The sequence below is a fragment of the Salmo salar genome, chromosome ssa09 (genome assembly GCF_905237065.1).
Source record: "Salmo salar chromosome ssa09, Ssal_v3.1, whole genome shotgun sequence".
In the NCBI taxonomy this organism is placed as follows: Eukaryota; Metazoa; Chordata; class Actinopteri; order Salmoniformes; family Salmonidae; genus Salmo; species Salmo salar.
Genome location: NC_059450.1, coordinates 64,721,623 through 64,748,553, shown reverse-complemented (window position 1 = coordinate 64,748,553; position 26,931 = coordinate 64,721,623). Strand labels below are relative to the sequence as shown.

The window sequence follows — 26,931 nt, the reverse complement described above, 5'->3', positions numbered from 1 at the left end:
TAGATGTTCCAGTCTCTGCAAGTGTCACACGCAGACTTATTTCTAGGTTATTGGCAATGACTCCATCTAGCGGACGTAAACCAAAGTGTAGGTTTCTCCCTTTTATCCCACCCCAGCCTTTGATTCGATTGGACGTATGATTTCCACAACTTCCTTTTCAGCTATCCCATTGGCTTACTGAATGTCACTTGCTTTTACGGAACAGAACAATAACATTCAGGGGGAAATGGCTGATGATAGCGTTCCAGATATAACCAGATTTCAAATGTATTTATTTGGTGAGCACGTCTGCACTGCCAAGTTGAATTTTAGTGAACTTCTAGTAATAACAGACATGTGTCTTTTGTTATATAGCTAGCTAGCTATAGCTGTCCCAAACACACCAAATGTATCTAGCTAGTTAACGTTATTAAGCTAGGTAATGCGCTTCTCGCGCTAATTCAACAAACCGCTCTTTGTTTGCGTTTTAGCAAGCTAACAGGCTAACTAGATGAATTTGTTATCAATGATAATGTTACATTTCCGTTTTCAATTGTAGTACGCCAACAGCTATTTGTTTCGAGTTTGCTAACCTATGTGTTGTCAACTTAAGGTTGTACACTCAAATCGGACAAAAAGGAGTTCAAAGTTGAGGAGGACGATGATGCGGATCATCAGCTGTCACTCAAAGCAGTAAGATCATCACTATGCCAATTCTGAGCTTGTGTTAGACGAGAGCAGCATTTTCCAAACTCGGTGCACGTTTTTTGCCCTAACACTACACAGCTGATTCAAATGATCAAAGCTTAATGCTTAGTTGATTATTTGAATCAGCTGTGTAGTGCTAGGGCAAAAAAACAAACTAAACGTGCACCCCGTGGGGTCCCGAAGACCGAGTTTGAGAAACCCTGGACTAGAGAATATCATAACATTGTACTTGGCCAAAGGTGAATTATTTCGTTTTAAAACAATAAAAAAATGTCCTGACAAACGATGCATGCATTAAAAAGGTCCATCGGAATTAGGTCTTGAGAACTGACACATTTCAATTGTACTACACTGAGAGATTTTCTGTAATTGGAATGTTTTTATATATTCTTCATCAATTCCTTTTATTTGTACACTTTCTGCAGTATATTTATCTTTGCACCTGTTATAGAAAAATGTAAGATATACAATGACAACTTTTATTTTATGTCATTGCATATCCAGTCAATATTTCACCTGTTTCCTGTTTTGTGTACCGCCACGCCACAACACCAAGTTCACCTTTGTCAATATTAGAAATGTCAGAAAACGTGAATAATAATACACTGAATACAATATCTAGTCATAGTTCTTTGATGTGTATTTAAAGGAATAACATTTTAATCAAAAATGTGTTTTCTTATACTTAGCGTACATTTTCCACCCATTGCAAATGACTCAGTCCCTATCCTCTAAATGGATATCATCATCGTAATGTTCTTTCAGTCACTCTCCCTTTTTGCAACCAAGCAAGAGATGATGGTTGACAGAGAAATGTGGGAGACTGTAGGTTGTTGGCGTGTTTCAAATGTAAAGTGGTTGTTCCACTGGATATTATAGGTGAATGCACCAATTTGTAAGTCGCTCTGGATAAGAGCGTCTGCTAAATGACTAAAATGTAAATGTAATGTAATGTGTTCCAACGTGGTCGAAACATACAGTATCATATCTGTGAAACAGCTGTGTGTGTGTGTTGGTGTTGCAGGTGTGCCTGGGTGCTGAGGCAGAGGATAAGTTTCACACGGTGGAGATCGAGGGCGTCGCATACGACGGAAAGACCACCAAAATTCCACTGGCTGTGCTGAAGCCGTCTGTTCTGCCCTCTGTGAGTGTTTTAGAATGATGAATCACCGTAGTTCTGCTCTGTTACTTACCTGAAGCTCCTTTTAACCCTGTCCGTTATTCCACTTTTATAATAGTGAAAAACACTCAACTCCATTACCATGCAATTACTAAAATAATGTGTTGTTACTGTAGTAAGTACAGTGTTACTACGACATAGGTCTACACAGATGCTACAGGTATGTTTGGCCATGATCCAAGCCACAACACTGAGCCACACAACCCATTTCCAGTGTATTGCACATGGTTTTGCACACGCTATATTGGTGGCTCTAGAGACAGCTACTTACGCTCGTTAATGACTCTGAAGCAGACCATGAGCGGCTATGTCTCCATGATGTCAGGCTTGTTGCTCCTAAAGTAATCCAGTTTCCACCTATTAAATGGAAAATATGACTGCCTCCCTGATCCAGAGATCCAGAGAACACTGTCACCATTGCTTGATCTTTGGGGATTTAGGCTGGGTATCAGTATAAGCAATTTTGTGACAACTGCTGATGTAAAAAGGGCTTTATAAAATACATGTGATTGATTGTCTCTGTTTATGACCTCCATTGTTTAAACATGCTTGGCTTGTCGCCTTCTGCATAGCTCGGGCCAATGTTACAAGCTAGTGTGTATTTTGGTTCTGGTTCAGGGCTTGAAAACACTAGCTGTGAGTGGATAATTATGTTATTTATGGAAGTTATCACTACCTGCACACTTTTACAGTAGTTATTTTAACACATACATCTGTGTTTTGTTTGGTTGCTATCGCAACCAGAACAATGGCCTGGCAGTTTGGAATTCACATTCACAACTGTCTGGCAGCACCCACTTCTTTAATGTTTAGCAAGCAGATACATCTGAATAGATGTTTTGATTTTGATAAGATAATGTAGTAATAGATCATTTGATAAGACACCTTTTCTTGCAGGTGTGTGGGATCCTCCCTCCCTTCCTCAGGTTGAATGTACATTCTGTAATAAATGTAATTTGTGACGTTGAACATCTATGGGTTTTTTGTTGAATCGACTTGCTTATTTTATTCCTAATTTTGGCAGATGAGTTTAGGAGGGTTTGGGATCACCCCTCCAGTAACCTTCCGCCTCCAGTCTGGCTGTGGACCAGTGTACATCAGTGGACAGCATTTTATCAGTGAGTGACTTCATTTGCAGTCTGCTGATTTAGTTGTTTGTATACTCTCTTTGGGTTAGATATAAGGTGACATTTTGACAGTACAAGACAGCAGCAGCAGCATTGAGATTAGGTGTAACCTAATCTCAATTTGTAGATGTGAAGGACTCTGATGACGAAGAAGAGGAAAACAGCTCGTCACCTGTGACGAGGCCGTCAAGCTTGACCTCAGGGAAGCGTCCAGCTCCGGTATGTTCCTCCTGCTGTTTACTTAGCTCATTATTGGATTGGATTCAACTGCATACATTTAGGTCCAAAATGATTGGCACCCTTGATAAAGATGAGCGAAAATAGACTCAAAAATAAAGAATACAAATACTGAGCTATACAAATACTGTATTCTTAAAAAAAAACGATTGGAAATTATGTTATTTTATTCTAATTCTCTGAGAAAGACAACAAATAATAATAAATAAAAAATATTATAGGGGTCAAAATGATTTGCACCTTTATTTTCAATACCTTTCAATACTTCACATTGCGAGGATAATATCACTGAGCCTTTTTGTAAAATGTTTTATGAGATTGGAGAACATATTGGGAACAATTGTAGAGCATTCCTCCACACAGAATCTTTCCAGATCCTTGATCAAGTTCATGATGCCGTTAACCTTAACAAGGGCCCCAGGACCAGTGGAAGAAAAATAGCCCCATAACATCAAAGATCCACCACCATATTTTACAGTAAGTATGGGGTGCTTTTCTGCATATGCATCGTTTTTTTCAATGTCAAATCCACCAATGATGTGCGTGGCCAAAGAGCACTATTTTCATGTTATCTGACCATAGCACCAGTTCCAATCCAAGTGTCAATGCCATTTAGCAAACTCCATACATTTACATCAAATCAATAAACTTTTTCGCATACACATGTTTAGCAGATGTTATTGTGGGTGTAGCGTAATGCTTGTGTTCCTAGCTCCAACAGTGCAGTAATATCTAACAATACACAACAATACTCACAAATCTAAAAGTAAAACAATGGAATTGAGACATTTAAAAATATTAGGACGAGCAATGTCTGAGTCCGGAGTATAAATATATACAGTATATATGCGATGGGATGTATAGACATTATGGACAGTGTGGATAGGATATATAGTATATCTGTAGAATACGTGGATATAATAGTATACAGCAATAGTTGAATAGGATGGACTTGACTAGAATACAGTATATACATATGAAATGGGTAAAACAGTATGTAAACATTATTAAAGTGACCAGTGTTCCATGACTATGTACGTTGGGCAGCAGCCTCTAATGGGCAGGGATGAGTAACCGGGTGGTAGCCGGCTAGTGACAGTGACTAAGTTCAGGGCAGGGTACTGGGTGGAGGCTGGCTAGTGATCCAATATGTTCTCCAATCTCAAAAAACATGTTAGAAAAAGGCTCAGTGCCGTTATCCTCTCAAGGTGAGGTATTGAAAGGTATAGAAAACAGAGGTGCCGATAATTTTGAACACTATCTTTTTGAGAGAAAGAATATTACTTTAATCTCTTTCTCTGAGCAATTGTATAAAAAAATATAATTTCCCATTTTTTTTGGAGCATACAATAATAGCTCAGTATTTGTATTCTTTATTTTGTAGTCTTTTTTTGCTAATCTTTATCAAGGGTGCCAATAATTTTTATCCTGACTGTACATACCATATTCCTCAGCAGGCCTTATTTATTACCAATAGTTAGAAAATATTGTATCCCTTTGCAGAAGAAAATGAAAATGGAGTTAAATGATGATGATGATAGCGATGGAGATGACGACGACGACGATGATGAGTATGAATCTTCTTTTTTGTATTTTAGGTTTGTTGTATTTTAGGTTTCTTGCGTCATGTGTCTGTCGGACTACCATTAGATAACGTGACGTACATTTTCGTGTTCTATTCTTTTGTAGTGATGATGATGACGATAGTGATGAAGATGAGAGTGATGTGAAAGTACAGAAGGTCCCAGTCAAACCAACCATAAAGAAAGTAAGTATTCTCTGTTCAACTAAAAACATGACACTGGGCATAGATGATGTATCTTGTATGTCCACTAGGTGTCATGCTAGACAAGGACTTGTCCATGTAGCAGAGCATGCCAATAGACCACGTTCACATAGGCAGCCCATTTCTGATATTTTTCCCACGTATTGGTCTTAAACCAATCACATCAGGTATTTTCATATCAGATCTTTTTCAGGGCTGATCTGATCAATCTGATCTGATCTGGTCAAAAGACAAATTAGTGGGGGGGGGGAAACATTTGAATTCTGTCTAAACGCAGCCTTAGATCCAAGAAGTACTATTATATTGATATTTTGCCCCATGGGAATCGAACCCACAACCCTGGTGTTGTAAGCGCTATGCTCTACCAACTGAGCCACACGGGACCTTCTTAGAAAGTTAGGATTGTGACATATTGTAGGCATATTATATATATATATATATATATATTTTTGTCTAACATCAGGTCTTATTTGTGTAGTGCATATCAGTGTCAAAGACAATTTTGTAAATGTTTCATTGTTATTGCATGTTCTGTAAATTAGACATGTTTTTAGCTCTTTCATTTCTGCACCCGTTGACCTGCGGCCATTTTGCTCGAGACGGAGTGGAGGAAACTTTTTCACCTTGTTCCCTCTTGCACCCATCTGTTTTTTCGAGACTAAAGCACAGGGTCTGCCGGGTATAATGATGGGATTTCTCCTCTGTAATCTACCTGAGCACTCTGTGTTTCACCAGCACTGTGCAGAGCGAGACGTACTATCGCAGTAAAGACAACTCGACAAACACAGCCTACAAGTCTAGGCATTGGGAATTCCTATTTCCTCCACCCCCCCACCCCGTCTCCTCGATAAGGCACCTAGGTCTACATGTCCTGTCCCTCAGTCCTCCCACATTTCTCTTTCGTTGCTCTGTTTATCCACTCTTTCTGTCTGATACCCCCTTCTCTTGTTCAACAGTCCGTCATTGCACCTGGCCTTTGTCTTTGAACAGTGTGCATGTTCGCATGTGCCTGTGTGTGTGTGTGTATATCATTGTGTGCGTGTGTCTGTTTGTGATTTGAAAGGCAGCGTCCAAGTCTTAACTGTGCCAGACCGCGAGAGATCAAAGCGGGGCAGATGCACATACCTGCGACATGAGCACTGATTCTAGCCCCAGAGCCAGACGACAGCTGAGCATTTCGGTCACCTGTTGATTTATTCTGCTACACACACAGCTCCTCGCCTTCATTAAATATTTATTTGTCTTTTCTTCTACTTCCTCTTCTTTTCTTTGCTCTCTGTCTCTTTGTCATGCTCATACTGTATTATAGTGATGAGAAGTGGCAGCATGGATATTAATATGCTTCCTGGGTTGAAACACAGAGGACAGAGAGCATACTAATTGCCCTCCTTTACTCCCCAACGACCTCCTTTACTGATCTGACTAAAGTAGTGTACAGACAGACGGACAGTGAGATAAATGCTGTTCAAACTGAAAAGTATTAAAAGTGCTATGGTCTATTTTGACAAAAGCAACACTTTTTTTGCAGTGTCAATATGTCCTCCCAAATGAAACGATTACTGTAATTGGGCTTTCGATTGTGTATAGTGCTTCCTGCATCTCTCCCAACTAATGCTGTTGTCTCTCAGAGCCCGGAGCCTTTGGGGCAGAAGCCTAAAAGTGTGACATTGGCGCAGAATGGCTCACCAGGGAATCAAGGGGGACCATTGGCTAAACCTCAAACCAAGGTAGGTAAAGTTTTTCACCTGTTTAGGCCTCTTTAGTCCAACATGAAGCCAGAGTAATTACTCACATCCACATGAGGCACTGTTGGCTGCTCCCAAAAGTGGTATTTTCATTTGCCAGATAAAACGTAGAGTTTTCAATCTATGGGAAAAGGTAATGTGATTCCAAAATAGGCCTAGAGCTGAGGAGGCAATGAGAGTTTCCAAGGAGTTGTTTGTGGTTAGGCAATCCCAAAGCAGACAGTTTAAGGGGGAATTTGTGGTCTGGGCTTCAAAACAAACTCCTGGAAAACACATGTTCTCTGCCAGCCAATTTAGAAAGACGATTCTTAAGGTCGGCGTTATGCTGCTGAACATGAAGAATTGCAGACATCTTTCGCCATATAGGAGTTGTGATGTGTAGCGAACAGACGCATCAGCTGTTTCCTTCCATGAAATTGTTCATGCGGGACTATGTAGAAAATCCTGCGTGCACTAGAGACATTTCTGTTGCCAGTCTTGTCACAAGAGACTAGATTACATTTTTCAATGGAAATAAAGTTTATTAAAAGCTGTACATTTTCATAGTAGTTACATCTGAATGTTCATGTCAAGACAAATATTTATAAGACTTGTCTGCTTATAAGACCACTGTCCCAGCGGTACTTGCCAGACTCTCAGCAAGCTGCATGGAATCAAAGCACAGCAAAGAATGTGATGAATCCAAATAGCAATTAGCTCTAGACCAGTACTTCATTTCTCAGGTGGAATGTCTTGGACGGCAGCCTTACAAACCCAAGGATTGAACTCTCTCTGTGTTAAACAAACACATCTGACCCCTGAACACGTTTCCCAGGACGGGGTTTAAGACCACGACCCCTCGGCCTGACCTACTGTTTTGGGTTGAAGACCACTTTGATGCTAAAATGTCCCTCCCCCACCTCCCACCTTTGCAACCTTCTCATTTTCCACCCGTCCTTAAGAATGCCCTAATCAGCCCCCAACCCCGTAGCCCCCAAAATGACTCTAGCTTGATTTTAAACATTACCAGTGACCTGTCATTTGTCTCTTGTATTGACATAACATATTCTAGCCTTTGATGAGCATTAATCAAGAAAGAAATGAACCATGTGAGAACCTCTTATTTCGTTTTTTCAAAACTTCATAGCAGTGTCTCAAAAAGTTAAAATCTCCTTTTCTCTCAAACAATATGTAAGGTAAAATGCCTAAAACACTTCCTGTCATGACAAGAAATGATCAAAATCCTCCTAGAACATTGTTTCGGACTGAAAACTGTACCCTTTGTGTGTGATGTCAGACGCTAATGCACAATGAGGTGAGACTTGCTATGCTAATCACCCGGGGCATTGCGTAGCCCTCAGGGCAGCGTGCGGTGTGTGGTAGAGCGCGCTGGCTAATCTATTTAATTCTGTAATGGCCGCTGTTCAGCACGTTACGACAGCCGTTGTTAAAGTGCTAGCGGGGATTAACCAGCAGGCTAACCGCTGAAACCTGCCAGTTTAACTCCCCAGTTCCACCCTACCTAATCCTAACCCCGACCCCCCTCCCTCAGCCACCCCTCCCTCCCTCCCTCTCAAACAGCCTCCTCACACCCCTCGCTTCCTGTACACACCTTCTCCCAATTGCTCTCATTACGGGTGTTTGATGTCTGGGGCAGCAGGCAGGTTGCTCCCAGATGCCCCTGAGGTTGGAGGAAGCAGGCGTTTTCTTAGTGCAGGTGACTGGTCATTAGGGTGGCTCGTCAGATCCTTTGCCAGTGCCTCTCTCACCATATTTCTAAACTCTTTGCCCCGTCATCTACGGTTTTTGGTGGAGCGAAATGGGTCGATATGACTGCCGTTCAAGTTTGTCGGTCTGAATTTTATAGTCGGTAGTGTGTTAGTACTTTTTGACTGATGGAAGTGGAAGCAGGCTGCCTGTTCTGTGGTGATGCCTCCGAGCATGCGCCACGGTCGTAAAGCTGTAAGATGCTCTGCCTGTGATCCTCCTTAGAAGAAGTAAATCTTCACTATTGGCAAAACACGGACACCCAGTTCAATGTGTACTAGTGGTGTTAACCTTAAGATTAAGAAAAATCCCTAACCAAATGTTTTATTTTATGTTTTCACAAAAACAATTATCACAGTGCAGTTAGCACAAAACCTATAATTTTCTGTGTTAGAGCCTAACTAGACAATAGGCTATAAAGGCCTGGGGAAAGTTGTGTAAAGGTAGCCGGCTAGTGAGGCTGAACATCTCCGCTGTTTTGGTGCCCTGGCTACCACGCTGTGAACAGCATGAAGCGAACCCATGCACATGCACCGATACTGTGTGAGTCTCAAGTGTTGCATCTCACTCATCTCATCAATATCCTATCCTATCCATTGATAGTAGGCCCTGCTTTACTGAAGTTGCGAGACATTGCAAGCCAAGAAATTGCGAGATATACAGTTGAAGTCGGAAGTTTACATACACTTATGTGGGAGTCATTAAAACTTGTTTTTCAACCACTCCACAAATTTCTTGTTAAGAAACTATAGTTTTGGCAAGTCGGTTAGGACTTCTACTTTGTGCATGACAAGTAATTTTTCCAACAATTGTTTACAGACAGATTATTTCACTTATAATTCACTCTATTACAATTCCAGTGGGTCAGAAGTGTACATACACTAAGTTGACTGTGCCTTTAAACAGCTTGTAAAATTCCAGAAAAGTATGTCATGGCTTTAGAAGCTTCTGATAGGCTAATTGACATCATTTGAGTCAATTGGAGGTGTACCTGTGGATGTATTTCAAGGCCTACCTTCAAACTCAGTGCCTCTTTGCTTGACATCATGGGAAAATCAAAAGAAATCAGCCAAGACCTCAGAAAAAAATGTGTAGACCTCCACAAGTCTGGTTCATCCTTGGGAGCAATTTCCAAATGCCTGAAGGTACCATGTTCATCTGTACAAACAATAGTACGCAAGTATAAACACCATGGGACCACGCAGCTGTCATACCGCTCAGGAAGGAGACGCGTTCTGTCTCCTAGAGATGAACGTACTTTGGTGCGAAAAGTGCAAATCAATGTCAGAACAACAGCAAAGGACCTTGTGAAGATGCTGGAGAAAACGGGCACAAAAGTATCTATATCCACAGTAAAACAAGTCCTATATCGACATAACCTGAAAGGCCGCTCAGCAAGGAAGAAGCCACTGCTCCAAAACCAGCGTAAAAAAGCCAGACTACGGTTTGCAACTGCACATGGGGACAAAGATTGTGCTTTTTGGAGAAATGTCCTGTGGTCTGATGAAATAAAAATAGAACTGTTTGGCCATAATGACCATCGTTATGTTTGGAGGAAAAAGGGGGAGGCCTGCAAGACAAAGAACACCATCCCAACCGTGAAGTACGGGGGTGGCAGCATCATGTTGTGGGGGTGCATTGCTGCAGGAGGGACTGGTGCACTTCACAAAATCAGTCAGGAAGCTGAAGCTTGGTCGCAAATGGGTCTTCCAAATAGAGAATGACCCGAAGCGTATTTCCAAAGTTGTGTCAAAATGGCTTAAGGACAACAAAGTCAAGGTATTGGAGTGGCCATCACAAAACCCTGACCTCAATCCCATAGAAAATTTGTGGGCAGAACTGAAAAAGCGCGTGTGAGCAAGGAGGCCTACAAACCTGACTCTGTTACACCAGCTCTGTCAGAAGGAATGGGCCAAAATTCACCCAACTTATTGTGGGAAGCTTGTGGAAGGCTACCTGAAATGTTTGACCCAAGTTAAACAATTTAAAGGCAATGCTACCAAATACTAATTGAGTATATGTAAACTTCTGACCCACTGGGAATGTGATGAAAGAAATAAAAGCTGAAATGAATCATTCTCTACTATTATTCTGACATTTCACGTTCTTAAAATAAAGTGGTGATCCTAACTGACCTGAGACAGGGAATTTTTACTAGGGTTAAATGTCAGGAATTGTGAAAAACTGAGTTTAAATATATTTGGCTAAGGTGTATGTGTCACGTCCTGGCCAGTATAAGGGTTAATTGTTATTGTAGTTTGGTCAGGACGTGGCAGAGGGTATTTGTTTTATGTGCTTCAGGGTGGTGTGTTAGTTAGGAGGGCGTTTGATTTATTATTTCCGGGTTTTGAGTTATGGTCTATGTTTATGTATTTCTATGTGTAGTCTAGTGAGTGTGTTTCTATGTTGAGTTAATTGGGGTGGACTTCCAATTGAAGGCAGCGGTTTGGTGTTGCCTTTGATTGGAAGTCCTATATTAGTTGGGTGTGTTTGTCTTGTATTTGTGGGAGATTGTTTTTGCATTGCGTGTTTTTGTGAGCCTGCAAAACTGTCATTGGTCGTGCTTATTGTTTTCTTGTTTTTCGTGTTCAACGTTCGTTAATAAATTAAGAAAATGAATACCAACTCTGCTGCATATTGGTCCACCTTTTCAGACGACGATTTCGCTATATTGTCCTCCGACAAAGAAAGCCGTGACAGAATCTCCCACCAAACCAGGACCAAGCAGCAGAGGAAGGAGCAGAAGAATTGTGATTTGGACAATCGGGAGAGATGGACATGGGAGCAGGTGATGGCCGGAGAAGGCCCATGGAGTAAGGCTGGTATGGACCGGGAACGTTTCCGAGGGACACGACTGGCGTATAAGCACGAGAGGCACCCCCAATAATTTTTTTTGGGGGGGCACACGGGTAGTTTGGCTAGGCCTAGGAAGAGCCGGAAGCCAGCTACCCGTGGTTATATGGAGGAGCGTATGAGGTGGAGAGCGCCATGTTTCGCTGAGGAGCGCACTATCTCACCCATACGCACGCACAGTCCGGTGCGCGTTATTCCAGCCCCTCGCAGGTGCCGTGCTAGAGCGGGCATCCAGCCTGGTAGGAGGATGCCTGCGCCGCGCATCTGGTCGCCGGTACGCCTCCGAGGACCAGGCTACCCAACTCCCGCTCTACGCACGGCTACCATCAGGCCCCTGCACAACCCAGTCCGCCCTGTACAAGCACCCCGCTTGTGCAGGGCTACTAGTTCCATCCATCCAGGACGGGTTGTGCAGGAGGTAAGATCAAGACCGCCTGTGCGCCTCCATAGCCCTGGGTTTCCAGCTCCTGTCTCTCGTGCGGACCCGGAAGTGCGTCAACCCAGTCCGACTCGTCCTGTTCCCGCTCCCCGCACTAGCCTGGAGGTGCGTGTTCCCAATCTGGTACGCCCAGTACCAGCACCACGCACCAGGCTTCAAGTGCGTAAACCCAGCCTCGCCAGTCAACAGTCACCAGAGCTGCCTGCCAGTCAACAGTCACCAGAGCTGCCCGCCAGTCAACAGTCACCAGAGCTGCCCGCCAGTCAACAGTCACCAGAGCTGCCCGCCAGTCAACAGTCACCAGAGCTGCCCACCAGTCAACAGTCACCAGGCTGCCCTGAACCGCCAGAGTGGCCAGACTGCCCTGAACCGCCGGAGTGGCCAGACTGCCCTGAACCGCCGGAGTGGCCAGACTGCCCCGAACCGCCGGAGTGGCCAGACTGCCCCGAGCCGCCGGAGTGGCCAGACTGCCCCGAGCCGCCGGAGTGGCCAGACTGCCCCGAGCCGCCGGAGTGGCCAGACTGCCCCGAGCCGCCGGAGTGGCCAGACTGCCCCGAGCCGCCGGAGTGGCCAGACTGCCCCGAGCCGCCGGACTGGCCAGACTGCCCCGAGCCGCCAGACTGGCCAGACTGCCCCGAGCCGCCAGACTGCCCCGAGCCGCCAGACTGGCCAGACTGCCCCGAGCTGCCAGACTGCCCAGACTGTCCTGAGCTGCCAGACTGTCCCGAGCTGCCAGAGTGGCCCGACTGCCTGGAACGGCCAGAACCGGAGCCACCTCCTGATATAGGTGGGTTGGGGAGGGGGGGTGTAGCACAGTGCCGTCGTTGACGGCAGCCACCCTCCCTTCCCTCCCTTTTAGTAGAGGGGAATTTTTGTTTTGTTGTTTGGGGTTGTGTTTAAAAAAAATAAAATAATAATAATTAAGGTGCTTCCGGGGTTAGCACCTTTAAGGGGGGTTACTGTCACGTCCTGGCCAGTATAAGGGTTAATTGTTATTGTAGTTTGGTCAGGACGTGGCAGAGGGTATTTGTTTTATGTGGTTCAGGGTGGTGTGTTAGTTAGGAGGGCGTTTGATTTATTATTTCCGGGTTTTGAGTTATGGTCTATGTTTATGTATTTCTATGTGTAGTCTAGTGAGTGTGTTTCTATGTTGAGTTAATTGGGGTGGACTTCCAATTGAAGGCAGCGGTTTGGTGTTGCCTTTGATTGGAAGTCCTATATTAGTTGGGTGTGTTTGTCTTGTATTTGTGGGAGATTGTTTTTGCATTGCGTGTTTTTGTGAGCCTGCAAAACTGTCATTGGTCGTGCTTATTGTTTTCTTGTTTTTCGTGTTCAACGTTCGTTAATAAATTAAGAAAATGAATACCAACTCTGCTGCATATTGGTCCACCTTTTCAGACGACGATTTCGCTATATCGTCCTCCGACGAAGAAAGCCGTGACAGTATGTTAACTTCCGAATTCAACTGTAGCATTCCATTGTGAGATACAGCTTTTGATTGCCTATAAAATGTTACAGACCTATATCCATCCTGCCCTGCCTTTCTAAAATCTTCGAAAGCCGAGTTAACAAACAGATCACCGACCATTTCGAATCCCACCGTACCTTCTCCACTATGCAATCTGGTTTCCGAGCTGGTCATGGGTGCACCTCAGCCACACTCAAGGTCCTAAACTATATCATAACCGCCATCGATAAAAGACAGTACTGTGCAGCCGTCTTCATCGACCTGGCCAAGGCTTTCGACTCTGTCAATCACCGCATTCTTATCGGCAGACTCAATAGCCTTGGTTTCTCAAATGACTGCCTCGCCTGGTTCACCAGCTACTTCTCAGATAGAGTTCAGTGTGTCAAATCGGAGGGCCTGTTGTCCGGACATCTGGCAGTCTCTATGGGGGTGCCACAGGGTTCAGTTCTCGGGCTGACTCTTTTCTCTTTATACATCAATGATGTTGCTCTTGTTGCTGGTGATTCGCTGATCCACCTCTACGCAGACGACACCATTCTGTATGCATCTGGCCCTTCTTTTTACACTGAGTTGACAAACCTCCAAACGAACTTCAATGCCATAGAACACTCCTTCTGTGGCCTCCAACTGCTTTTAAATGCTAGTAAAACTAAATGCATGCTCTTCAACCGATTGTTGCCCGCCTGACTAGCATCACTACTCTGGACGGTTCTGACTTAGAACATGTGGACAACTACAAATACCTAGGTGTCTGGTTGGACTGTAAACTCTCCTTCCAGACTCACATTAAGCATCTCAAATCCAAAATTACATCTAGAATTGGCTTCCTATTTCGCCACAAAACCTCCTTCACTCATGCTGCCAAACATACCCTCGTAAAACTGACTACATTTTACATTACATTTTAGTCATTTAGCAGACGCTCTTATCCAGAGCGACTTACAGTAGTGAGTGCATACATTTTTCATACTGGTCCCCCATGGGAATCCTACCGATCCTTGACTTCAGCGATGTCATTTACAAAATAACCTCCAACACTCTACTCAGCAAACTGGATGTAGTCTATCACAGGTCATCTATAAGTCTTTGCTAGGTAAAGCCCCGCTTTACCTCAGCTCCCTGGTCACCATAGCAACACCCACCCGTAGCATGCGCTCCAGCAGGTATATTTCACTGGTCATCCCCAAAGCCAACACTTCCTTTGGCTGCCTTTCCTTCCAGTTCTCTGCTGCCAATGACTGGAACGAATTGCAAAAATCACTGAAGCTGGAGTCTTATATCTCCCTCTCTAACTTTAAGCATCAGCTGTCAGTGAAGCTAACCGATCACTGTACCTGTACACAGCCCATCTGTAAATAGCACACCCAACTACCTCATCCCCATATTGTTATTTATCCTCTTGCTCTTTTGCACCCCAGTACCTCTACTTGCACATCATCATCTGCACATATATCACTCCAGTGTTAATGCTAAATTGTAATTATTTCGCCTCCATGGCCTATTTATTGCCTTACCTCCCTACTCTTCTACATTTGTACACCCTGTACATAGATTTTTCTATTGTGTTATTAACTGTACGTTTGTTTATGTGTAACTCTGTGTTGTTGTTTTTGTCACACTGCTTTGCTTTATCTTGGCCAGGTCGCAGTTGTAAATGAGAACTTGTTCTCAACTGGCCTACCTGGATAAATAAAGATGAAATAAAAATAAATAAAAAAGATAGGCCTAGTGCATGGTCCTGACTCATACGTTTCTGCCTTTCCTCCAAATGTTGCAATTGTGATTTAGAGCAACACACTTTGGTGTTGTAATCATGAAAATAGAATGATTATTCTAATTCTAAAGTTATAATATAATAGTGGGCACTTTGAGTACAGTGTTGTTTGACATGACAATGAATGAAAATGCCAGGGAGGAGTTAGTGTGACAGGGTAGGAACAAAAAGTGTTGTTAAGTGTTTCCTAGGGGACCCTATAATCTTTGGCTACCTTTAATGTTTTCTCTTAGCTGCTTAATGTAGCTAACATATTCATGAATCGCGTATTCCTATTTGATTTGGAATATACAACATGCTGATTTAGGTCTACACCATCACTGGTATTGTCAGGCTGTATTGCTAATTACATTGCTCTGACTCAGTACATTTATTAGCCAGCTAACTAGTGATTAGCATTAGCGGCTAACAAGATTTAGTCTGAACTTGCTAAGAAAATGCGAGCTAGCTGTTTGCAGATGTAAGAATCACAAACAAATAGTGTAACTATAGAACACTAGTGGATTTATATTAAGTAGCAAAGTGAAAACAGCATCGTTGTCATCAACATTGCTGCATTGACCATGCAGACTGTACTGCAGATGTCTAGTGGTCGAGGGACAACAAATGCGCTCCTTAAGTGACAGGGGGCAGGTCTAAGTCTGTGTGGGAAGTAGCATGGAGAGAGAGAGAGAGAGAGCGGAGAGAGATTACTCAAGTAGCGAAGTAAACGGTAACACTTTACTTGACACTCAGTGTCATAACACGTTATGAAATGGTCATAACCATGTCATAATGTTATAACAGCTGATATAACATGTCTTAATATGGTCATAACACTGTCATGACCCATATATTTACACCTGTTGTGACATATATTGCATTATTTTATGGCTGGTTATGACACCTACATAACAGTGTCAAAACCCATGTTTATTAAAATTAAAATATATAACTTGTAGTAAATACACTTTATGACACTGTCAAGAAGCATTATGACCATCATAATCATATAAGCCAGATAGACCTATCACATACATGCCCATATATCAGTCATCAGTCAAAAAGAGGGTGTCTTGTCCTGTTTCTGAAATCTGCTCCTGCTTTCATCCCAGTCATCAGCAGCAGAGCATTGGGGTAGGTGCATGTCTGACATCAATGTGTGCGCAATTACAATGATAATTTAATGTGTAATGGTTCAATGGAATGTTTTGCCTTGTGTGGTAGGTTTTGTGGGTTTTGACACTCTTATGTAGGTGTCATCACCAGCCATAAAATAACTACCATGCTAGGTTTTGTGGGTTTTTACACTCCTATGGATGTATCATAACCAGCTATAAAATAATGTCACAACAGGTCTAAATATATATGTCATGACAGTGTTATGAGCATATTATAACAGGTTATGACAAGTTATGTCTGCTGTTATGACATATAATGACATGATTATGATTGTGTCATAGCGTGTTATGACGCTGGGTGTCAATAAAAGTGTTACCAAGTAAACAATAAAAATGGACGTTACACACGGCATATCACATTTAACAAACTAAACATTGAAATGCAGTCGAGGAACCAATTATTTTTGAGTCGACTCTCAATCACTACTTCATTGTCATTAACAGTTGGAAAAATGTCAGGGAAAGGCAAGCAACCGCAGTGAAGTCCTGTATGACAATACTTTGAGAAGTTAAATGAGAAGGAAATGCTAACTTTGTGAGGGGGAGTTGGAGGTACAGTAATGGTAGTGCAGGTGCAATGTTTAACAATCTGAAAGGGACGCACCATGAGACCCAAACCGTTTCTGGCAGCAGCATTGTGAATTCACATGGAATTTTATGATAAAAAAAGAAAGAAAAGGTTTTTACTGAAAACCGGGGGAAAAAATGTGTTGTTTGAACATTGTCCATTTCACACATCCCTAATGTGCACCTGTGTCTTGCCTACCTGTTCACGATTGTTTTAATCCCATCACAAATTTGGCAGGTTTTTCAATGGTTCTGCATTGTTCTATTTTAATTAAGTTGAGCTCTATTGTTTTATCAATAAAAACAGGACTTTTTTTGGCCTGGTCTTGAGAGTGGAAGTTTCTCAGCGAAATGTCTTTTGTCTCCTTACCTGGCCCCAAAGCCCTCCTACAAGACACCAAAGGAACAATTACTACCTCAGACATTCAGACTTAGCCGGCAGAAGTGTCATCATGACCATGTATTTGTTGCGAAGACGAGCGAATCGGGGGAGAGCGATTACATCAAATGATAGTGTGCAAGTGATTAAGTCACATGTCCCGTGGCATCTGTAATCAGTGTCTGGCGCAGATTAAACAGCTTGCTCAGCTCTGTCTGTTTATCAGCTGTTTCGGTTCCACAGCTGTCCTTTGGAAGTGGAGAGCCGCCCCCCAAATAATAAATACGCCGGCCATTTCTTGGCCAGGAGCCAGTGGCATGTGGTTTTTTCAAGTCGAAGGTGTGAGGGTGTGTGTGCATATGTGTGTTTGTGTGTTTGTGTGTGTACGCGTGTGCGTGTTTGCCCTCTTATTTGATACCTTTCATCTGTACGATGGAGGCCAAAAAAAGAGGTGCCTTTGTCCATCCCACAATCAAGATATCTGGTCTGTTATTATTTTGGGTAATGATCAGTTTACACAACTTTTAATATGTTCCAAATACAATGGAACGCATCTACTTTCAATATGTTTCAAATGCAATGGTTTGAATTAGCGACAAGCCTATTCTATTCTCACTGTCCGGGTCCACACGCTTGTTGTGGACGCACACAGCCTGATGTTTCCGTGGTGATTCTGAGTGACATGCCATTTGAATGTGCCAACTTTGAATATACTATCCTCATTTGCTCCCATCACCTCTTTAGTGTAGATGCCGCTATCTTTACATCCGTTATTGTATGTTGATATTTAACATTCAAAATAGCAAAGATTGTCTAAAAACCTTTTGACGTCACGCACCATCATTAACACTAACGTCAAAACACTAATACGCACAATCGGAGAATAAATATGATACTTTTCACAAATGTTGCACAGAAGTATTTTTGACAGGCGGCTTTGGATTGCGTGCGGGTCATTATTTTCACTGTACTATGGTGCTGGTACGGGTAAAAGTTTTTAAGGCAAGTGTCAAGTGTTCGCTAGGAGCAAAAATATCACTCCTTGGTCATAAAAAACAGAATGCTTTCTTATTGTTAGTTCCTTAGTCGTATGACAGAATGTCTTTCCAAGAAGGTCCCTCTCCCCTAGTTTTAACACAGCTCCGTCCATCAATGAAACCCTGCAATCACAGTGGATTCTAGCCGGGCCTGCATGTAGCAACAGGCTCCCTGCTTGTATAACGCGCAGCCACGGCGTATGGCTTGTCAAATTGTATCACACTCACACACTCCTAATTGATGACTTCTGGGGCCTTGTCCGCCCAGCTCTGGACACACCTGTAGCCCTGTTAACGCCATGTTCGCAGAGGACTCTCTGAGGCTCACACACACTGTATGCATGCCTACATACACGCACAGACAAACAAACAAAGGGCCTCTTTGTGTTGTAAAGGAAAACAATGACGATGGAACTCAAACGTTGTCAGTTTACATAACTGCTATGAGGGGGAAAAGTCTCTCACCACTATATAGAGCCTCTGGGTTCGTAATATTACTCAATATTACTTCTCGAAGTGTTCGTTGGTAGCTTTTCACTCTTAGCCATAGCGCAAAGCGTTTAGCGAAACGTGAGCAAGCGGCTGCTGCGTTTCCCATTGTAGAATGACCCCTTTCATAGTGTCAGTCTAGGGGAGTTAACCCGCCACTGAAAAACTAATATTTTAGTTTTTTATGTTGCTCTGTTGCTCAACACTAAAGTCTGGGTTTGCCCTCTTCTGCTTGGAAGCAACAAAAGGATCATTTTTACCCACCATATTTGTCAAAAGGTGCTGTAAATAGGGTAGAATTTGGTGTCCGTTTGCTTTAATCCCCTTCCAGCTGGTTGCTCAAGCTGTCCCTAATAGAGGAACCTCTCTCAGTCACACTAAATAGGTCAGGATAGGGGCTGTAGCCAGCATACTAAGCACAGGCTGGTCTTGGGCTCACAAGGCCAATTCACAAGCTACCACCAATCACATAGTTATGGGACAGTTGAAAATGGGCGAATGGCATAGATGCCACTCACAGATACATTGATTGGATGTACATGAAGTGTTTTGGCCAGTAGACAGTGATTTTCTTATGTTGTCATGGTGGGAAGAGGAACACACGAAAGACCTACAGTACCAGTCAAAAGTGTGGACACACCTACTCATTCAAGGATTTTTCTTTATTTGTACTATTTTCTACATTGTAGAATAATGAAAGACATCAAAACTATTAAATAACACATATGGAATCATGTAGTAACCAAAAAAGTGTTAAACAAATCAAAATCTATTTTAGATTTTAGATTCTTCAAGTAGCCACCCTTTGCCTTGATGACAGCTTTGCACACTCTTGGCATTCTCTCAACCATCTTCACCTGTAATGCTTTTCCAACAGTCTTGAAGGAGTTCCCACTGCACATGTTGGCTGCTTTTCCTTCACCCTACGGTCCAGCTCATCCCAAACCATCTCAATTGGGTTGAGGTCAAGTGAGTGTTGATGCCAGGTAATCTGATGCAACACTCCCATCACTCTCCTTCTTGGTCAAATAGCCCTTTCACATCCTGGAGGTGTGTTGGGTCATTGTCCTGTTGAAAAACAAATGATAGTCCTACTAAGAGCAAACCAGATGGGATGGAGTATCGCTGCAGAATGCTGTGGTAGCCATGCTGGTAAAGTGTGCCTTGAATTCAAAATAAATCACATACAGTGTCACCAGCAAAGCACTGACACACCATCACACGTCTTCCGCCATGCTTTACGGTGGGAACTACACATGCAGAGATCATCCGTTCACCTACTCTGCGTCTCACAAAGACACGGCGGTTGGAACCAAAAATCTAAAATTTGGACTCAACAGACCAAAAGACAGATTTCCACCGGTCTAATGTCCATTGCTCGTGTTTCTTGGCCCAAGCAAGTCTCTTCTTATTATTGGTGTCCTTTAGTCGTGGTTTCTTTGCAGCAATTCGACCATGAAGGCCTGATTCATGCAGTCTCCTCTGAACAGTTGATGTTGAGATGTGTCTATTACTTGAACTCTGTGAAGCATTTATTTGGGCTGCAATTTCTGAATCTGGTAACTAATGAACTTATCCTCTGCAGCAGATGTAACTCTGGGTCTTCCTTTCCTGTGGTGGTCCTCATGAGAGCCAGTTTCATCATAGTGCTTGATGGTTTTTGCGATTGCACTTGAAGAAACTTTCAAAGTTCTTGAGATTTTCCAGATTGACTGACCTTGTCTTAAAGTAATGATGGACTGTCATTTCTCTGCTTATTTGAGCTGTTCTTGCCATAATATGGACTTGGTATTTTACCAAATAGGGCTATCTTCTGAATACCACACCTACCTTTTCACAACACAACTGATTGGCTCAAACGCATTAAGGAAAGAAATTCCACAAATTAACAAGCCACACCTGTTAATTGAAATGCATTCCAGGTGACTACCTCATGAAGCTGGTTGAGAGAATGCCAAGAATGTGCAAAGCTGTCATCAAGGGAAAGGGTGGCTACTTTGAAGAATTTAAAATATATTTTGATTTGTTTAAAACTTTTTGGGTTACTACATGATTCCATGTGTTATTTCATAGTTTTGATGTCTTCACCGTTATACAACCATTATATAATCCATACAATGGAGAAAATAGTAAAAATAAAGAAAAACCCTTTAATGAGTAGGTGTGTCCAAACTTTTGACTGGTACTGTATGTAGCCTATGTAGAAACTAGTGAATATTGACACCAATCTAAGCCTAAGTTTCAACTTTTCAGTTAGGCTAGTTAGTTACTGGAACAAGCACACCACTGAATGATACTTTGAATGATGTTGATCTTGTTTGACTTGCAGACACCAGTGGGAGGAAAAGACAAGAGTCAGAAGGGAAAGTCTGGAGCTGGCCCATCCAATGTTCTCACCGTGCCTGAAATCAAGAGCAAGCTAGCATCGTTAGCCAAAGAGGTAACACATTCATTTTAGGGTTGGGCGGTATAATGTATTTTACTATAGACCGGTATTGATGCAGGGACTGGTTTTGGTTTTTTACCTTACCTTCTATAACTGTATTTCAATGTTTGGTTTGTTAAATGTAATACATCACACTGTTTGTATAGTTTATTCCTCTACTTGAATTGTCTTTCTCTCTCTCAACACCCCCCCCCGCCCCAAGTGACCTCGACCACAAGGTCACTTGGCGACCGTTCACTCTTGGTCAATGCAACAATATGTTGATGACAACAATGCTGCTTTCTACTTTGCTTCTTAACCCTATCCGCCCCGAGACCCCAGGAAACATCTGCTTTTCATTTATCTGACTTTCATTTATCTGCATGTCCAGCCCTTATATTTAGCCTCACAATGAAGTGTTTTACCATTTTCTTTTCAGGACAACCAGGGCTACAGGTAGAACACAAAACAATTTGACATAAACAGTCAATAAATGTCAATAAAAAAATAAGGTCAGCCAAAGCAAAAACCTGATTAAAATGAATGTATATGAATGCTGTAAGTACAGAATAGTATTTATTTTTTATTACTTTTTTTGCTCACTGGGAAATTAATATCCAACGAGTCAGTGACAACTGTGTGGAGTTTGTGAAAGCAACTATGTGAGCTTATTACAGTATTATAGACCCTGACCTTCAAATGACTCTTGTGTGTCTTGTGAGCGAAACAGAGCAAAACATTTGCGGGTTTGTGACAGTCTCAGCTTTTCATAAATAGCTTTTAATAGTTTGTAGCTCAAACCATTCGGACTCTACAGACATTTTTGTACAAAAGACCCGGCCCCAGGCCCCTTCGGGATTCACCCTTGTCTCACAAACACTGCTCAAGCTCAGCCCCCGTTAATCACACAGACAAATTGTTGGTATCTATGGATGCAAAAGAAATCGACGAATACAATGGTACAACTCGGAAGTCTTTAGCTCAAACACACTATGTTTAAAAGGGGTTAGAAGTCCAAAACGTGCCAGCCATATGGTGGGCCTCATTGAGTTAATATAAATCTGTTTTATATGAAGAGTTTTATATATTTACACTATTAGTTTGTGTATCTTACTGTCTACAAACCGCCAGTTTGTCTTTTCTTAGCAGGTTGTGGCTAAAATAAAATGCTAATCGCTAGTTAGCTAGCTAGCTAGCTAATAAATGTACTCAGTCAGAGCAAACGTAGCTCGCTAATACAGCCTAATACCAGTGCCGGAGTAGGCGTAAATTAGCATGTTGTTTGTGCAACAGTATCTTCTAAATCAGAGGACTATGTTAGCTATGAAGTAAGATAAAAGATTTAATGTAGCCAAAGACTATAGGGTCCCACTCTCCTGGGAAACACTGACCAATACTACTTCCTACCCTGTCACAATAACACCTCCATAGAGGTCCTATTAGTATTCTAATTCCTAATTCTATGAACAGCTCCCTGGCTTTTTCATTCGTTGTCATGTCAAACACTGTATTCAAAGTGCCCGCAATTACATTCTAACAATAGAATTAGAATAATCATTCTATTTTCAAGAATTTGAAAAAAAAGGGTTTAGATCTAAATCGCAAGTCAAATCGCAATTTCTGGTTAAAAAAATATATAGACTTTGCCCATATTGTGCAGCCCAAAGTAGCAGTGTGGAAATGATCTGAAATGAGATCAACTTTTGGTTGAAGTTTGATTGAACAATATAAAACATACAGAATGGAGAAAGCCCCATTGAAATCAGTTAGAATGTATGTGTTGACATCCTAGGGTCATGCACAACTCATAAAGTCAATTTAGAACGTATTATTAAAAAACAAAAATGTGAAAAATACAGTGGCTTGTGGAAGTATTCACCCCCATGGAATTTTTCCTATTTTGACCCCCCCTGGCATTACAACCTGGAATGAAAATATATTTTTTTGGGGGGGTTTTATCATTTGATTTACACAACATGCCTACCACTTTGAAAATGCTAAATATTTTTTATTGTGAAACAAACAAGAAATAAGACAAACATCCGTGGGATGTTCAAAGTTTTGGATATTTTTTTATAACCCAACCCTGATCTGTACTTCTCTACAACTTTGTCCCTGTCCTGTTTGGAGAGCTCCTTGGTCTTCATGGTGCTGCTTGCTTGGTGGTGCCCCTTGCTTAGTGGTGTTGCAGACTCTGGGGCCTTTCAGAACAGGTGTATATATACTGAGATCATGTGACAGATCATGTGACACTTATATTGCACACAGTTGGACTTTATTTAACTAACTATGAGACTTCTGAAGGTAATAGGTTGCAACAGATCTTATTTAGGGGGTTCATAGCAAAGGGGGTGAATACATATGCATGCACCACTTTTCCGTTTGACATTTTTTTTAAACAAGTAGTTTTTTTCATTTCACGTCACCAATTTGGACTATTTTGTGTATTTCCATTACATGAAATCCAAATAAAAATCAATTTAAATTACAGGTTGTAATGCAACAAAATAGGAAAAAACGCCAAGGGGGATGAATACTTTTGCAAGGCAGTGTATTGTGATATCATATTTTGGTCTTATCGACCAGCCATAAGTAATTTTCATGCTTCACAGTTAAAGCTTAGAGCGCCAAGTCTTTAGCAAAAGTCCACAGGTTATCTTGTGGTGATCTCTCCCTCTGCATGCTTCCATACATAACATGCCATAAACGCCAAAGTCTGCTTGGCATCAAAGATGTTCTCTGAAGATAATTCACATTGATGTCTTGTTTTTCCCACTGATTCCATTCAAAAAGGGCTGCAGCAAAGCCTCAGTGGAACACATGAAACACATCCTCCATAGTTGTGTGGGAATAACCTCTGACCTCGCCAATTGCCACCAGGCTTGAGGTGGGGGGTGACTGACCACTGGCGCACACACAGCCATGACATCATAGAGAGGCATTAGCTTCTCTCTTACAGTAACCTCTTCCAACTGTATTGGCAGAATCAGCTGTACAAGGCCCACCTCATATTTGCCTTGTGAATAATACAGAATTGTAGGTTGTACATGTTATTACACTATAATAATGTTGTTTTTCCCTCTAGTGTGATTAAACATTAGTTTGATTAAATGTCTCACCCAGATTAAAAACATATTTACTGGCTCTTTTCCAATCAGGGAAAACCTCTTCCGAAGACCGAGGCGAAGTTTGAAAACTTTGCCAAAAGTTCTTTCAGGATGTCAGATAAAAACGTAAGTATTCTTGTTGTCTTGATAGTGAAAGCATTTGCTGTAGCATCAGCATTGTAGTATGTATGTAGTTATTATAGAGTATTGACATGAATTGCTGAATAAAAAATCTGAAACATTGAAATGTATAACACACAAGTTAGAAACCAAAAATGTCCCAGTTATTTCAGATAGTTTTGTTGCAAAGTGTGTGCAGTGAAATATGTTCATCTTGGGTCCGCGCTCTCTTTTGGGATGGAATGGGAGTAGTAGACCTGCCAAGGCAAAGTCTTCCCCATTGATTTAATGTCGTAGTTCTCTCACAAGTGTGTCTTTTGTAGCCCTAATTAAGGGACTTGAGGTTTGTGAATGGTACCAGACTCTGTCATGTTCAAGGTCTTTGACCAACTGAAGGAATATTCCTCTAGATGAATCTAGGGCTACTCTACGTGATGCAGAAATGCAGGGACTTTATGTACATTGAAGATTGTTTTTACTCATGTCGATGCAGCACCCTAGCAGTATTTTACTTGGAGTATTTAAGTAAAGAGTCCTTTTATCTTGACCACATGGGGCCAAGATGGTGATGACACTACATTCACTAATCACCATTTTATTCCAGTTTAGTTTCTGGGAAACTATTACAACTGAAATTGGAATGTTTTTGTCAAACAAGAAAAAGCCCTCTTAAATGGTTGGGTGTGTGCGCTTGAGAGTGTGTGTGCGTGCATGTTTGCGGTTGTATTTGCAAATGTGAGCATTCAAATGTGCGTGTGTGCGTGCGTGTGTGCGCGCGCGTGCGCACGCTCGCAAGAGTGTGTGTGCACTAGGATGGGTCAGGTCACAGACCAGGCTGTCTTTTTATTGATGAGGAATCCTTTGAGATGAATCCAACAGCCTGACATATTAAGGCCTCCATTAAGAACATGCTGTCATCATCGGCAGTTGTTGTGCAGGTGAAAAGTCTTTAGACTGCAAGGTGCGGTCAGGGGAGGCTTGATCCCAATGTGTAGAAAACATCTGTGGAAGTGATTTGGTTCCGAAGCCAAAGACTCTGGGATGTGTCAGACTCGAGCACCTAGTCATTCTTTCTGGTATGTACTATTGCCCCCCACCCAACCCCTTGTACCCCTACATGCTGTCTCAATTCATTGTTCCCCAGGCATGGCAAGGCAAGGCAAGGCGCACAAAATACATTCTTTAGTAAAAATCATAGCTCTCTGCTATGCAGCATGTAATTTGCATGCATTATAATTAGTTTCTCTCCATTTCTCTCTTTCTCATACAGGTGGTTAAAGACCTCTGGAACTTTGTACAAACATTGAAAACAGAGAAGAAATAAGTAATTGCATTTCTTACAGTTATGTTTGATTTTTTGGTTTTCTCCTCTATGCTTTCCCCAAGAACATTGAAGCTCTTAATGTTTTAACCCATTACTTAGAGCATCAGTGAATACGTGTGTAACAATGTCCCCCCCTGCTAAAGAAACAGTGTTAGCCTACTGTTGGTGTCCATCGGGGAGCCATAGGCCTTTGCACTATGGTGATGTTTTGCAAACTGTTTCATATGTTCAATCAAGTCCCTGCTTATTAAAGGAATAGTTCATACATGATTTTCTAATTACGTAGGTTGTTGTCGATCGACCCAGTTTTAGGCACATATGTGGGTTATTTAGTCATTTTCACCAGCATCTGGTTAGCTCAGAATGTTAGTATTCTTAGCATGTCCATTGGCATCAATTGTGGCAATGCTAGAATAAAAATACCAAAATTACCATATCACTCCAGAGATGATCATTAGTAATTGAGGGAATGATTTCATTACCGTCGCTTTGTAAAAATAACTGGGTTGCTCGACGAAAGCCTAGGTAAGTGGGAAATGATGTGTTTTTATCATGTACTTTGTTAACTGTACCTTTAATGATGACATTGTTATTTGTAAATAGTCCGTACAATTTAATGCGCTGTTATGGCAGCTTCAAAATACTGTAGATCGGTTATCGAAACAAACTCCTCTGGTTCTGGCTTGTGTATTTTTGGTTTTAATGTTCGTTTTAACATTGCTCTCTAATTATGCATTGAGTTTTGTTTTATTTACACTTTTATATACTGTAACACATTATGGAGGAGAATGGCAAATGTTTATTGAAGAGATTGCATCACTCATTGAGCAAAACTATCAATGAACCACACTCCATTGACCACAATTGGATTTAGGGTCTTAGCCAATTGAAGCTTACATTACAGTTAAAGAAGGATTTTTAAGCTTTGAGACAATTGAGACATGGATTGTGTATGTGTGCCATTCAGAGCATGAATGTAGTAGGTGACAAGAGCTCCAATTGGCTAAGATATACAGTTGAAGTCAAAAGTTTACATACACCTTAGCCAAATACATTTAAACTCAGTTTTTCACAATTTCTGACATTTAATCCTAGTACAAATTCCCTGTCTTAGGTCAGTTAGTTTTGCTCAATCACCACTTTATTTTAAGAATGTGAAATGTCAGAATAATAGTAGAGAGAATGATTCATTTCAGCGTTTATTTCTTTCATCACATTCCCAGTGGGTCAGAAGATTACATACATTCAATTAGTATTTGGTAGCATTGCCTTTAAATTGTT

General features: G+C 41.8%; 1 protein-coding gene across 1 annotated transcript; it reads left to right on the top strand.

Annotated features, from left to right (window-relative positions):
* The first annotated feature begins 161 nt into the window (after positions 1–161).
* LOC106611620 (nucleophosmin) lies at positions 162–26,383 on the top strand. The gene is made up of 11 exons (XM_014212017.1): positions 162–278; positions 593–672; positions 1,712–1,831; positions 2,892–2,985; positions 3,122–3,213; positions 4,735–4,802; positions 4,921–4,999; positions 6,646–6,744; positions 21,004–21,114; positions 24,258–24,332; positions 25,597–26,383. The coding sequence occupies exons 1-11, from the start codon at positions 182–184 to the stop codon at positions 25,648–25,650; spliced, it is 969 nt and encodes a 322-aa protein (XP_014067492.1). The 5' UTR covers positions 162–181; the 3' UTR covers positions 25,651–26,383.
* Positions 26,384–26,931: the final 548 nt, after the last annotated feature.